Raw genomic sequence first — 16,130 nt, 5'->3', positions numbered from 1 at the left:
GTTGAGTAAGTCTTCCCCAACCTGGTGCCTTCCAGTTGTTTTGGGGTAGACGTCCCACCATCCCTGACTGTGGCCCATGCTGACTGGAGCTGATGGGACTTGTAGTCCAAAACATCTGGAAGGCAGTAGATGTTGAAGAAGGCTGCTATAGGTGGTGGTCATGGCTGAGGCCCTTGTTTGAGCTCTGTGCTGTGAGAAACAAAATTGCACACAATCATGGGATCCTTCCCCTTCCCCACAGCAACCAAAAAACTCTCCTGCACACACAGAATGACTCCATTAGTTTGCAACCCATCTGGGTTTACCAGTTGAAAGCTACCACATGGCCTCAGGAAAAATCACACGATATGATCTAACAGTTTGACCTAAGCCTATAAAGATGGAAAGAGATACAGCCGCAAACACAAAGATGCATTAGCAAAGCAGCCAAATTACGTTTATATTTCCTAAGATGTGAATACAAACAAAGTAAAACTCTAGCTCTGCTGGAAGGTCTTCCATTCATTTTGCTAATTGCTAAGGAGCGTGCACGAGATTTTTCAAATGGGGAAAAAACACTTTTTCGTTAGGTAGCAGGAAACTCAGGTCTTCACCTATGAGTCTGCAAGCTCTGCAAAGGCTTTTCGTCTGCTTCTCGCAGCATATTAGTCAAAACAGCAACGATTTCATAATACAATTTTTGCAGCCTGGAATGAGAAAACAAGCAAAGCACATGCAATGATCATTTCATGATGCTACAACAGGTCTTGAGAACATAAGAACAGCCTGCTGGGTCACTGGACCCGTGTCCCATCTAATCCAGCATTCTGTTCTCAAAGTGGCCTGTGGTGAAACCTGCAAGCAGGACCCAGACACAAGAGCCCTCTCCCCTCACTGCGATTCCCAGCAACCACTTCAGAGACACACTGCCTCGGACAACAGAGATAGAGCATAGACATCATGGCTAGTAGCTGTTGACAGTCTTGATGCCCCATGAATTTATCTGATCCTCTTCTAAGGCCATCCAAGTTAGTAGCTGTGACTGCCTCCTGCAGGTGCAAGTTCCATAGTTTAACTTTGGGAAGAAGTGTTTTCGTTTATCTATCCTGAATCTTCCAGCATTCAGCCTCACTGGATGTCCAGGACTTATCATGTTAGGAGAGAGGGAGAAAAAGTTCCTCTAGCCACTTTTAATAAACTTCTATCAGGTCACCCTTCACTATCCTTTTCTCTAAGCCTAAAGTCCCAGATGCTGTAACCTTTCCTCATAGGGAAGTTTCTCCATTCCCTCAATCATTTGGGTTGTCCTTTTATGGACTTTTTCCAACTCCACGGTATTTTTATTTTTTAGGTGAGGCAACCAGAAGGGAGCACAATATTCCAAGTGCTGTTGTGCATTAGATTTGTATAACAGAATTACGACCATAGAAGTTTTCTTTTCAGTCCCTTTCCTAACGTTCCCTAACATGGAATTTGCTTTTTTCACTGCTGCCGCTGTACACTTGGTCAGTTATCTTCATTGAGCTACAACCCCAAGCCTTGTTCCTAGTCAGTCACCATCAGTTCAGACCTCATTGGGATTCCTCCTCCCCAACATGCTTCAATTTACACTTGCTTACATTGAACTGCCTTTCCCTTTTTACTGTCCATTTACAGTGGTACCTCGGGTTAAGTACTTAATTCATTCCGGAGGTCCATTCTTAACCTGAAACTGTTCTTAACCTGAGGTACCACTTTCACTAATGGGGCCTCCCGCTGCTACCGCTGCACGATTTCTGTTCTCATCCTAAAGCAAAGTTCTTAACCCAAGGTAATATTTCTGGGTTAGCGGAGTCTGCAACCTGAAGCATATGTAACCCAAGATACCACTGTACTCAATTTGGAGAGGGCATTTGGGACCTCTTCACATTGGTCCATGTTTTTTGGTATTGTCTACATTGACTGGCAACGGCTTTTCGGGGTTTCAGACAGGAATGTTTCCCGGTCCTACCTAGAGATGCCAGGGATGGAACCTTAGACCTTCTTCATACAAAGCAGATGTATTGTATGGATGGTGAGAGTTTATATATTGATCCCCTCAGTCTAAAATTTTATTTATTGCTTCTTTCTGCTGCTTTGAGTTATATTATTGTTGTTTTAGCAAGTCAGTTGATGCATTTCCTTAAATATAAAAGCAGCTTAGAATTATTTTAAAATAAAGAATATAGCATTCATCACACACAGATTTACACGATCACAGATTTTTGGATCCTGGAAGCAATGTTTCCAAGGTGCAAGAAACAGCCCCAGTGGCTTCTTACATTCAGCCTCTTAAGTCTCCTCCAAAGGCCTGCCACATTTTCATCAGTAGGAACAAATTATCACAAGATCCATATGTATCAGTTGGCAAAACAGAGTTTAAAATGTGACTAAATATTCAAGTGTGATCTTTAATCATTTCCAAAGCTTTGTTCTTCTAACTCTAAATGGCCAGTATTAAGGTATTTTTGTATGGCTTATTCAGGAAGCTGTGCCTTCTATATTGTTCATGCACTTGCTAGGAACAAGAGTCTACAATGCACTTTTTCATTCATTCCTTGTTTTGAACAGAAATACCCTGACTGGGAAGCTTCTGTTCTTGCAATTTTTACACGTTTGAAATAATCAGAAAGCTGTTAAACATGATTCAAACACAAAAAACCCATATTTTATGGCAAGACCATTTCAAACACCAGACTGCCTTCCATTTCAAAAATTCCTTGCACTTGGAAAGATTGGGAAGATTATCCCAGAACCCATCTTCTTGAAGTTCTAGCTTTCTACATGCAAGGAATGCTTTTGCCCCCTTGGAAGCATTCAATCATACCATTTCCCACCAACATTTAGAATTCATTAACTTCACAGTATTTAGGAAACAATGCCACACACTTTAAAAGACCCTTTCTGTTAGATCTCAGTACAAACATTACAGGAGTTAAGGAGTGTTACAGATTTAAAATAATTAGCATTGGCTGCAGTGAAATAACTATTAATATGAACATGATCAAACTCTTATAATGGTTGACTTAGGAAGTGTTGTATACTTATAAATTGTGGCGTCCTGACGATCCAAAGATGATAAATATAGATCAATGAACGGCAGGCTGCAACAAAAATCTTCTAAGATCATGGGATCTGTGTGAAACAGGGTTTTCTTGAAGCTTTCCACCATTTCATCAAAGGTTCGATATTCTGTTGATTTCTGGTGTGAAAAGACAAGCAACCGGTTTAATGCCAGCGCAACCGGTTTAATGCCAGTGGCTTCACAGAGCTGGTTATACTCCCAACAACTTCCACAAAAGTCAAAAAAGCAACATTGGAAAGGGGGTGAGTTTTTTGATGTTTTAAAGCAGGTAGAGATGTAGGGTTGGGACATTTTTCAGCCCAGGGGACAACCTTCTGGTACCCATGTGGCAGTGATGGGCAGGGCCAGAGGGGAAAGGAGGCAGAGCAGCAAATGTGAATGCTTACCTTTGAATGGGAAGCGAGTTTCTACACACACAAACATATCCCCTATATGTCCTCCATAGAGACAAGCACGAGGCATTATCAAGTTCAAGAGCACATTCTAGTCAGGCACAAGCATTCAGGGTACAAAAGGTGGCCTGGGAGGAGTGTGGCCTGGAGAATGTTCTGCGGGCCAGACAGTGATAACTTGAGGGCTGTATGTGGCCCTCAGGCTTGAGGTGCCCCACCTATGTTGTTTTTTAAAAAGTAAATTTTTATTGTTTTCCTTACATAATCTTTTCCAACAAACCATAATAATACCATACATTCCCTTTGACTCTGCCGAGTCGCGACTTCCCTCCCTCCCAACAATTGGTATATTTGACCCCTTTCTATCGCGCACATCATTCTCACAATAATACTGTAGTACATTGGAGGTATTATGTCAATCCTGCTAGTGTCTTAACCTCTTTGCAATTCTTCTTTAAGTAGCCAATAAATTTACTCCAATTATTTTGGTATCTTTGATCTTCCTGGTCCCGGATCCTCCCTGACAATTTGGCAAGTTCTGCATATTCTGTCAACTTCACCTGCCATTCCTGGATGGTTGGTATGTCTTGTGTTTTCCATCTTTGGGCCAGGAGGGTTCTTGCAGCAGCCGTAGCATACATAAATAGATTTTGGTCTCGCATTTTAATTTCTGCTCCTATTAAACCTAATAGACACTCTTCCGGTCTTTTGGGGAAGGTATACCTAAATATTTTTTTGAGTTCATTATAGATTGATTCCCAAAAAAATTTAACCTTATCACAGGTCCACCACATATGGAAATAATCCCCGTCTATGAGGTGCCCCACCTATGTTTTAAAGTAACAGAAGTCACATCCAGATCAGGACTGGTCCATCTTACCCTTGAATTTCTGGGAGAAGTTTTGTGGGATTTAAAAAGGGCACCATATGGGTAGCCCTTTAGAAACTTTACAAAGTTTGTCCATATTCCATTACTGAGACTGTTTGGGTTTTGTCAGGGAGGAGTCATAGACATCTAGGAAGTTGCTGAGCACCATGTTTCCCAAAGAGCTCCTCGCATCCCTGCATGGCCCCCTTTCTGCATGCCTTCCAAAATCTGTAGGATCTGTGCTTTTTTTCTAGAAAAAGAGGTGCCTGGATCTCACCATGCATGCCTCCCTTGTTCTCTTATTAATGGCAATGGTGTCCACTTGAGAGGTGCCAGAACTGAGTTCCAGTCGAAAAAAAAGCCCTGTGTAGGATCCTTCAGATTTCAAAAAGGGTTAACGGATGTGTATGTATAAATTATAAGAAAGCTTAAGAAATACACTTCCCAATTTATGGAACTTGATTCCAAGTGAGGCAAGTTCTATCCATGGGCATCTGCAGGAATGTTTCATGTGCGGGGCAGGGGATAAATAAACATACATAATTAGCATGAGATAACAGGTCTACCATTTCTGGTAGTTCTGGAGACTTAGTGGTGGTAGCTAGCCTTCTCTTTGTCTAATTGTCTAGATCTGGTTTCTTAAATGTCAGTCACTGCTATGACTTCATTCATTGGCCAAAAACCCCTAGAGGTGGGAGCAGGTTAGTTTCTCACAAAACAAAGGAAAACACATGTTGCATCACATCTCGGGTTTTACAGATGCCTGAAACAGGAAAAAATAAAAATAAAAGCTGGGAATTGGATACTACAGTTCATCCAGCGGCAGAGGGGACTTGCCTTCCTTGCTCTCTGCCACAGATGCCCAAGGTTCCATCCCTTGTTAATTTTAAACAGGCCTTAATAACCATTTTTCAATCTAGGATAATGAATGCTGTTCTTCAGAGTTAGGTAAGCCATTTCTTTTCTGGTATGCAAACTAGTATATTTTGGGAATAGAACTGGATATCTGCATTGTTTTAAATAGTTTTGTTCTTGGGTTTTATGGATATGTAGTTGTATATCTGCTTTGGGATGCAATATTGTCTTAAAAGTGGTCAAAAAGCCTATTGACTAAAATTAATAAGCCACAGCTAGTTCATTCAGGAGATGTAACAATCCGAGCCCTAACCAGCTACAAGACTAACACTTAAATATGCTCGGACAATTTCAATAGTCTATTTAGATTTTATAGCTTGAAAGGTAGGTATAATGTTCTCTCTGGACCCAATATTCTGTACAGCGTTGGGCTCCGTGGCCCAGAGAGTGGAGCACAGCTGTAGCTTTCCCACTTTATAAGCTAAATGAACAACTTCAGTCTGAGCATTAAATGACATGGAAATCTACAATTTGGTTTACTTTTAAAATTCTCCACAGGTGGGTTATTTTCTTGGTCGGTTATTCATTCTTTGTGAATTAATGGAGACTAACTGAATGGTGCTGTGGGTTAAACCACTGAGCCTCTTGGGCTTGCCAATCAGAAGGTCGGAGGTTCAAATCCCCGCAATGGGGTGAGCTCCCGTTGCTCGGGCCCTGCTCCTGCCAACCTAGCAGTTCGAAAGCACATCCAAGTGCAAGTAGATAAATAGGTACCTCTCTGGCGGGAAGGTAAACAGCATTTCTGTGCACAGCTTTGGTTCGCCAGAAGCAGCTTAGTCATTTAGATTTTTTTTTAATTTAATGTGGAAGTTATAGAAGGTAAAAATAAAACTTTGTCTAGGATGTATGATCTCTTATTGGACTGGTACACAAAAGACGAAGAGGTGAAGGAGGCTATGACCAAATGGGCCATGGATATTGGTCACAATATTGATTTTGTAATGTGGCATGAATTGTGGAATGTTAATATGAAGTTCACGGCGTGTACCGCATTGAGGGAGAACTTTTGGAAAATGATTTATAGGTGGTATCTCACACCAGTGAAGTTAGCTAAGATTTATAGATTGAAGAATAAGAAATGCTGGAAATGTGGAGAGGTAGAAGGTGACTTCTACCATATGTGGTGGACATGCAGTAAGGTGAAAGGCTTTTGGGAACTGATTTACAATGAGCTTTAAAAAAAATTGAAATATACTTTTCCAAAAAAGCCTGAAGCCTTCCTGCTAGGAATAACTGGCAAAGAAATTAAAAAAGAAGATAAAAATCTATTTTTATATGCCACAACGGCCGCAAGAACCATGTTAGCACAAAACTGGAAAATGGAGGTAATACCTACTATAAGTGACTGGCAAGTCAAGATGATAAACTATGTTGAGCTAGCTAAAATAACAGGAAGATTAAGGGATCAGGACGAACAGAAATTTCATGACAATTGGAACAAATATTTGACGTATATAAGAACTAATTGTAGAACTTTGACGACACTGGCGGGACTGGAATAACTCTAACAGTGAACGACTAATAAGTAAAGGAGATAAAATACGTGATTCCAGAATTTATCTGATACAGTGGTGCCTCGCAAGACGAACGCCTCGCAAAACGAAAAACTCGCAAGACGAAAGAGTTTTCCGTTTTGGAGGTGCTTCGCAAAACGAATTTCCCTATGGGCTTGCTTCGCAAGAAGAAAGCCCATAGGGAAATCTCCGCCGGCCTTCAGAAGAGGTCCTGGACCTCTTCTGAAGGCCGGCGGGGGGCAAAAGTCTTTGCTCCCCCCTCCTGCCTTCCCGGGACAGCGGAGACTTCTCCGCTGTCCTGGGGCGATCTGAAACTGCTGGCGGGCGGCAGCGAACGCTGCGCTGCCGCCCGCCAGCATTTTAAAAGCCCCCGGGACAGCGGAGACTTCTCCGCTGTCCCGGGGCGATCTGAAAATGCTGGCGGGCGGCAGCGAAAGCTTCGCTGCCGCCCGCCAGCATTTTAAAAGCCCCCGGGACAGCAGAGAAGTCTCCACTGTCCTGGGGGCTTTTAAAATGCTGGCAGTCGGGAGGAAAGCCCTCCTGTCCCCCGAGCTTGCGGGGTGGGAGGTGGGGAGAAGGGCTTTTCTTCCCACCGCCAGCCTTCAGAACAGCCTTCTGAAGGCTGGCGGTGGGAAGAAAAGCCCTTGTCCCCCCCCCCAGCCTTCAGAAGAGGTCGGGGGACAGACTGTCCCCGGACCTGGTCTGAAGGCGGTTTCCATAGGAACGCATTGATTGATTTTCAATGCATTCCTATGGGAAACCGTGCTACGCAAGACGAAAAACTCGCAAGAAGAAAAAACTTGCGGAACGAATTAATTTCGTCTTGCGAGGCACCACTGTACTTACCAAAGGAGTGGAGGGAAGTCTAAGGCTCGGTGGAGCTTAAAACAACTATGTAATATATGTATGATTCATGGACTGGATATGACACATGTAATTTATGTATTATACTTTGTATTTGTTTATATGTATATATAATGATAAACCAATAAAAACTCATTTGGAAAAAAAAGAAAGAAGCAGCTTAGTCATGCTGGCCACATGACCCGGAAGCTGTAGGCCGGCTCCCTCAGCCAGTAAAGTGAGATGAGTGCCACAACCCCAGAGTCGGCCACGACTGGACCTAATGGTCAGGGGTCCCTTTACCTTTACCTAACTGAATGGGAATCATCTACTAAAAAGTATGCCCTTAATGCAACGTAACATTATTATGTGCTAACCTGCTGATTCAGTAATGCCTTTATTTCGTCCTGTTGTCTTTTCAGAATGGACTGCTTTTTTGCCATCAGAGCAGCATGCCTTTCTGCTTTAAGCTTTTGCTCATATTCATCAGTTGTCCCCTGGTTGTATCGAAACAAAGGGTGATACAATATCTTGAGACAAAGCTCCTGTTCATTTACTACATCGTCAGGAAATTTTATTTTCTCAACCAGTAAAAGAATAAGGTATGTGTAATCCCTCTCCTTACACCCTTCACTGCCTCCTTAAGTACAGAGCCAAGGGGATCCTCTGCCTTGGATATCCCATTAATCAGCATTTATTACTGGTAGACAAACTGTTCTAGATACTTTGTATAGTAGAGCAGCCCAGTTCATAACCATATCCCTTGTACTTCATGCCAAAGTAGTGATATATCATTCTGCAGAAGTAACAGCATCAATATATTTGAAGTAATTGTTTATATAGTTGTACCTTGGACCCCGAATGCCTTTGTACTCAGACGTTTTGGCTCCCTAATGCTGGAAACCTGGAAGTGAGTGTTCTGGTTTGCAAACGTTCTCTGGAAGCCGAACGTCCAGCGGGGCGTTCTGTGGCTTCCAATTGGCTACAGGAGCTTCCTGCAGCCAATCAAAAGCCACGCTTTGGTTTCTGAATGTTTTGGAAATCGAACAGACTTCCAGAACGGATTCCATTCAACTTCCAAGGTGTGACTGTATACACTTTTGGTGTTAATGTTCGTCCCACAAGAATTTTCAGCTTGCAGTAGGACTATGACAGATCTAAATCACATGTGTCACTATACCCATTTTGCAGTATATAGATAAAAGATATGCCTAAATTGGATGAAAATTAGACATAGGATTTAGACTAAAATTCACTAATCAGGGCAGACTTTCAGTCACAAATAGTTCACATGTTCAGCAGTTTTGTGGGAACTCTGTAAGTGCTGGTTATCAAACAAATGAATTTATACAGAGATAAAATTGATAGCTGTGCCACACAAAGGCAAGTTACCTGAATATCCATGATAACAACTGCAATAAACATATTGAAAAACACAAAAAATCCCAGGAGAATGAACACTATTGTGAATGTCCGGCTTGAAACAAATTTTTTGGCATCCAGTTCATCCTGCAAGTCTGTCCAGCCATCAACCTGAAAGGTCATCAGATCAGTGATTAAACTCTAAAGAAGAATCAACCAAGTTTCATATAAATCATAGTGATTTAATTTGGGGTTGTAAGACTCCGATTGTAAAGCAGTTGCTTAGTGTTGGAGGCTTTTTCTGGACAAGAGGGGTAAAAGTTCTGAAGAAGGTTAAATGTACGCGGAGAAGCTCTGCACAGAGGAACCTGGCAATTATGGGAGATAGAAACTTAACCAGGAATCTCCTTCCAACTGACTAAAAGATTGGGAAGAGGCGTGAAAATATTGTGCATAAGTTGAGTTGGAAAATAGCGTAGTTAACTTAAGAGATGAAAAGATGAGAAGAGATAGAGATTTGAGCAGTTGAAAAGCTGCAAGAGAGCAAAAAGGCTGAAACACTAACAGTGCTGGAACACTAGAAAATGTTTGGCAGCTCAAAGGGGCACTACAACAGAACGAGTCAGCATATGGGCACAGGGGAACCTATATAAGCAGGGGGTTACAGATTCATAAGCATTGGCTTGGTTGGGGAAACAGTGTAGAACAGGTACATTTATCTCAGGTGCATTTATCTCTCTCTCTATATATATATATATTAAAAATCTAAAATAATTTCCTCACATTGCTTTACTAAAACCTTAATTAAAGGTTGGGGGTTTTGGGGGGGGGATGGTCTGTGAGCTTGTTATTCACCCCAAGCTAAGTGCCAAACCACTCTATGGTATAGGGGAAAGCTTAGAAGACTGTTTAGTGCAGGCGGCTGAGGGCCCGTGGTGGTAGAAGATATTGACCTGGTGGCAGCAATGAAATTAACAAGACTGAAGGTTTGGTTTGGTTGGTTTTTTTGCCTTTCTGCCTTCTGCAATGCAATACATTCTTCCCAACACCAACACACACACACACACACACTGATCCATGCCTATACTTTCAGATTTAAAACAACTGCTCTTACTAATTAATAGTAATTTGATAGAATCAGAAGATCCTTTGGCGGTAATCAGCCCAACCCACTGCTTCATGCAGGAATTGTTTGGGGCAATCATTATTGTCTCTGAGATCTTGATCATGCTGTTGTCCTTGTACCATTTCACATTATTACCCTTCTTTGTTCTGGAGCCCATCTTGGTGTGTTTGCACTATATGTGCACAAAGATAAACATTGGGGGGGGGACAATTGATTATGGGGGTAGGGAAGCCACAAAACTGTTCTCAAAGTTTGTCCAGATATTTTGGGGAAAATTAGGTTCATTGGCAAAATACTTATCAGGGATAACGATGGGGATGAGATGCAAACTGCACCCACTCTACAGTCTTCTGAAAAATAGCTGGACTGAATAATAATAATAATAATAATAATAATAATAATAATAATAATAAATTTTATTTATATCCCGCCCTCCCCAGCCGAAGGCGGGCTCAGGGCGGCTAACAACAATCAAATAATCCAACATTCTAAAAACGTTTCATTATAAAAATTAATTAAAATCAAATTGATGGCAACCATTAAGCAAAATTCTGTGCAGATTGCCAGAGGAGGGAGTCAGGCTGCGCCCTAACCAAAGGCCTGGTGGAACAGCTCTGTCTTGCAGGCCCTGCGGAAAGATGTCAGGTCCCGCAGGGCCCTAGTCTCTTGTGACAGAGCATTCCTCCAGATTGGAGCCGCAGCCGAGAAAGCCCTGGCTCTAGTTGAGGCCAGCCTAACCTCTCTGAGGCCTGGGACCTTCAGGATGTTTTTATTTGAAGACCGTAAGTTTCTCTGTGGGGCATACCAGGAGAGGCGGTCCCGTAGGTACGAGGGTCCTAGGCCGTATAGGGCTTTAAAGGTTAAAACCAGCACCTTAAACCTGATCCTGTACTCCACCGGGAGCCAGTGCAGCTGGTATAGTACCGGATGAATGTGATCTCACAGCGAAGACCCCATAAGGAGTCTCGCCGCGGCATTCAGCACCCGCTGGAGTTTCTGGGTCAGTCTCAAGGGCAGCCCCACGTAGAGCGAGTTACAATAATCCAGTCTGGAGGTGACCGTCGCGTGGATCACAGTGGCTAGGTCAGGGCGAGAGAGATAAGGAGCCAACTGCTTAGCTTGGCGGAGATGAAAAAATGCCGCCTTTGTTATAGCTGTAATCTGCACCTCCATAGAGAGGGAGGTATCAAAGATTACACCCAAACTCTTAACGGACAGTACTGGCACTAATTGCACCCCCGCAAGAGATGGGAGTTGCCCCCTCAATCCCATATCAAATCAAATTTATTAAAAAAAACGGTCACAGACCAGATTAACTCGTACAGCTAGTCAGCACAGCATAACACTGGAAAAAACAAAGGACAATTTCAATACAGATTAGGCCATAACAGCAATTTAAAATTAGACAGCGTAAATAAAATTAAGTATTTGCCTTCGCCTGCATATTGGCATTGGAAAGCTCTTGTTTCCTGCGCCTAATAGCGGCTACACAGAATTTGGCAACATTGATCGTAATTTCAGGGACCTTATCTTCTACCAAGGCTCTCATACGTTGGAGTTCTGATTCATTTTTAAGCTTTTGTAGAACTGGGGCAATAAAGGTCAGGCGTAGGTCCTCGTAGTAACTACAGTGCAGCAATACATGCAGATTTGTTTCCACTTCCGATGAGCCACATGGGCAAACACGTGACTCATATGGTTTGCCCTCATATCTGCCTAGCAGCAGGGCAGAGGGCAGAACGTTAAATCTGGCCAGGGTAAAGGAGTGTCTGTACTTAGGTATTTGTAAATCAGCCAGATAATTTGCGGGTGAGAACCCTCTCCCAAAGTCTCTAATTGTGGCATATTTATCCATTTTGCCCATATGACATTGCAGTTCTATGTCCCTAATGCGTTGAAGCACTTGACTTCTGGCTCTCTCATATCCTGCCGCTATCAAGATCTGTGGGGAGAATCCCAAGCTTCTTATCTTTTCAAACAGGGAAGCTTTCCAGGTAGAATGAAAGGTGTCTAAGAGTGTTAAAGGAGCCAAACCGGCCGGGAAAAAAATAAGTTTTAACCAGTAGTGTATCTTTAGAATCCACAACCGCGCGTTAACGGGTGGTTGTCCAACTTCTAAGCGGACAGCTATATTAGATACACAGGGGGGGATCCCCAATAAACACCGATAGAATTTTGTTTGAAATGCCTCCATAGGCGCAAAATTTTTAAAACTGCAAACCTGGGATCCATAAGTGAGTTGTGGGAGTATTTTTGCAGCAAAAACCTGGGAGGCCGCCGGAACGTATTTACCCCCTTTCCCGTGAAAAAATCTTGTAAGGGCTTTATTGGCCCTTCCTGCATTGGCAATGGCGTTTTTCATCTGTTGGTGCCACGAGACCCTTTCCTGAAAAGTTATTCCCAGGTATTTGAAAGTTGCTACCTGGTCAATAGGTTGACCATTAATTCTCCATATGTGTTTCCTTCTTTTCTTTGAAAACACCATAATTTTAGATTTGCTGTAATTTATTGATAGTTGTTCCGCTTGACAATAGTCAGCAAGTGATCTCAAAAGCTTCCTCAAGCCAACGCAGGAAAAGGAGAGTAGGACTGCGTCGTCCGCATACAGAAGCACCGGGAGGGGCATACCTGCCAGATTGGGAGGGTGGGCATTTTCTTTTGCCATATTTACTGCTAGAGAGTTGATATAAAAATTAAATAGCGTTGGTGCGAGGACACATCCTTGTTTAACCCCATAGTGCGTTTGAATTTCTTTAGTTAGATGGCCTGACCGATCGCATCTTACCCTCACCCTGGTGTTTTCATATAGACCACGGATAAGACATAATAAGCGTTTATCTATGTTTGTAGCGCCAAGCTTTTCCCAGAGTCTGTCCCTTGGTATTAGATCAAAAGCCGATTTAAAATCCACAAAAGCTGCATATAAAGACCCCCCTTTTCTAGAGTATTTGTCTGCCAGGTGTTGAAGGATAAGGGCCTGGTCTATAGTTGAACGCTTTGCTCTAAAACCTGCTTGTGCTTCTGATAGAATATGCTCTCTTTCCATCCACTCCACTAATTTATCACATAAATGAGCAGCGTATAGTTTACTAATAATACTTAATAGACTGATTGGTCTGTAGTTAGCTGGCTCAGTTCTGCTTCCTTTCTTGAATATTGGAATGATGATGGCTAAACCCCAGTCCTCGGGGATAATAGCCGTTTGATTTATACTAGTGAACAAGGCGGCTAGCACAGGGGCCCACCATTCAACATTTGCCTTAAGAATTTCTGGTGGGATATTGTCAGCACCCGGGGCTTTCCCTGATTTAAGAGATTGAATAAGGCCAGTAATTTCTTCTGTGGTTACAGGGGGCCATTCCTTGCCAAATTCACTTGAAGCAGGAAGCAGAACTGGGACCAGCTGATTTGATGAATATAATGAGAGGAAATAGGCCTCCCATGCTCCAGCGGGTATAGAGTATTCGACTTCGATCGGGGAGTCTCTCCAGCCCTTTGCGATTGTTTTCCAAAACGTGGCAGAATCTTTCCTTCGGGAGGCCTCCACTAGGCACTGCCATTCCTCCCTTTGTGACTGGAGTTTTTTCCTGTTAATCAAAGCTTTATAACTGCGTTTTAACTCAAACCAGTCTAATGGAAGCGAAGGTAAGTTCGCTGATCTATAGTTCCTGTACTTGTCCAGCAGGAGGCGTTTCATAGCCATGCATTCTTGGTCAAACCAAGGTTTGGATTTATTAGAGTGTAGAGATTGCCATGGCGTTTTTTTGTTGGTCAGATAAGGTTGTAGAGACGAAATCAGTTCCCGGAACATGTCTAATCTAGCCTCAGGAGTTGGGGAATTAACGAGGTTCTCCTTTTTAGCAAGAAAAGTATCTGAGTGAAGTCTTTCCGATATTTCATCACTCAATTTGCTGGACCATTTAGTACGTGAATATCTTAGCTCCATGTTTTCGAAACATGGGGCTACAAGTTTATCAGAGCAGAATAGATCTTTTCTTACATCCAGTATTAAACAGAGCGGTAGATGGTCGCTGTCAACCCTCTCCACCACTTTACATTCCCGTGCTCTGCTCAAAAGGTTAGATGACACCAGGATGTAATCGATAGTGGAGGCTCCCATGTTGGATATAAATGTAAATTCCCCACTGGGTTCTCTGTCGACACGACCATTTAATACAGTCAGATCCAGATTGTTGGAAAAACGTAGGAGGCATAGGCCTGCGTAGTTGCAGCCCTTGTCTTTTGAGAGCCTTGGGGGAATAGAAAGGGCTTCTTCAGAAATGGGAGGTACGTCATGGAAATGAGCATATAACGCTTCGTCTGATTGGCCAATTCTGGCATTTAAATCTCCAGCCAGCAGCACTGCCGCTGCAGGAGTTTGATTCATTAGCTCATCGACATATGATTCTAGTCTATGCCAGATATTTTTGATAAGCTGCTTGCCTCTTTGGGGAGGGGCATATATATTAATCAATAGAAGTGTGCAATATCTGCATTTCATTAATAATGCCATGGCCACACTGCTCAGAGGCTCCAGCTCGACGAAAGATGCTCTCAGCCTTGTGGATATTAGAAAATCCCATATCGTCCCGTCCCAGCCAGAGGACCTCTGTCTTCGAAGGATTTAACTTCAACCGGCTCCCACGTAACCATCCAGCCACAGCTTCCAAACATCTGGTCAGTGTGTCTGGGGCCGAGTCAGGATGGCCATCCATCAACAGATAAAGTTGGGTGTCATCGGCATACTGATGGCAACCCAGCCCAAAACTCCGGACAAGCTGGGCGAGGGGGCGCATAAAGATGTTAAAAAGCATCGGGGAGAGTATCGCACCCTGAGACACTCCACACACCAAGGAGTGGCACGATGACAATTCCCCCCCAAGCGCCACCCTCTGTCCCCGACCAGAGAGAAACGAGCGCAGCCATTGAAGGACTGTGCCCTGGATCCCCACGTCGGCAAGGCAGTGGTCCAGGAGTTCGTGATCGACCATGTCGAAGGCTGCTGACAGGTCTAGAAGAATCAGCAGCCCCGACCCGCCTCAATCCAGCTGCCTGCGGAGATCATCTGTTAGGGCAACCAGAGCCGTCTCGGTCCCATGACCAGCCCAGAAGCTGGACTGGAATGGATCCAGAGCCAATGTTTCATCCAGAAACCTGCCAAGCTGTTCAGCAACCGCTCTCTCAATCACCTTACCCAGGAATGGAAGATTCGAAACAGGGCAGTAATTGGATAGATCTAAGGGATCTAATGATGTTTTCTTTCTTTCCACTGCCTCCTTCAGTTCCCCTGGGAATATCCCGGTGCCAAGGGACAAATTGATGATATCACCCAGGGGGGCCCGCACCTCGTCTGGACACGCTCTAATCAGCCAAGATGGGCACAGGTCGAGAGGACAGGTGGTGGGCTTTCCAGCTCGGAGGAGTCTGTCCACATCGGCTGGGGATATCCGGTCAAAGTGGTCCAATACTGGACCCGAGGACAGTCGAGGGGCCTCCAGTTCCTTTATTGTATCCAAATTGGCAGGGAGGTCATGGTGGAGCAACAGGACCTTCTCCGCAAAAAAGCTCGCAAATGCCTCACAGCTTTGCGTCAAATTGTTATTTAAATTTGGCTGTCCTTCAAGGGACGTTAAAGACCTAATTATATGAAATAATTGCGCCGGGCGAGAGCTAGCGGATGCAATGGAGGCCGAGAAGTAAGACTTCTTAGCGGCCTTCACTGCCATCTCATAGGTTTTCATAAAACCCTATAAGATGTTCTTGAGGCTCCGTCACGGGCACCCCGCCATACTCGCTCTAGCCGTCTGAGGTCCCGCTTCATTTTCCGAAGCTCCTCGCAGAGGGCGCTTAGGTGCGATCTCATCGATGGCTGCCAGGAGCTGGATATTCCAGCCTTCAACAAGCTCAGTCAATGAGTCGCCAGGGGGAGCAAGGTCCCACAAGGCTTGACGGAATCTATCAGGGTCCATCAGCCTCTGCGGGCGAGCCCAAATCGGCTCGCCACCTAAGCAGGGTGGGGGTGGAAAGT

The 16,130-nt window shown here is 43.8% G+C and overlaps 1 protein-coding gene across 2 annotated transcripts in view; it reads right to left on the bottom strand.

The window, feature by feature from the left end:
* Positions 1-492: 492 nt before the first annotated feature.
* The window catches only part of CATSPER3 (cation channel sperm associated 3), a 31,271-nt gene continuing 15,633 nt past the window's right edge, over positions 493-16,130 (bottom strand). For both annotated transcript variants that reach the window (XM_053376842.1, XM_053376841.1), the window contains 4 exons: positions 9,007-9,147; positions 7,992-8,111; positions 3,042-3,199; positions 493-686 (listed from right to left, as the gene is read on the bottom strand). In XM_053376842.1, coding sequence (XP_053232817.1) covers positions 590-686; positions 3,042-3,199; positions 7,992-8,111; positions 9,007-9,147 — 516 coding nt within the window. In that variant the 3' untranslated portion in view covers positions 493-589. The remainder of the gene's footprint in view (positions 687-3,041; positions 3,200-7,991; positions 8,112-9,006; positions 9,148-16,130) is intronic.

This window comes from Podarcis raffonei, chromosome 2, assembly GCF_027172205.1.
Source record: "Podarcis raffonei isolate rPodRaf1 chromosome 2, rPodRaf1.pri, whole genome shotgun sequence".
In the NCBI taxonomy this organism is placed as follows: Eukaryota; Metazoa; Chordata; class Lepidosauria; order Squamata; family Lacertidae; genus Podarcis; species Podarcis raffonei.
This window is presented reverse-complemented; position numbering and strand designations above follow the sequence as displayed.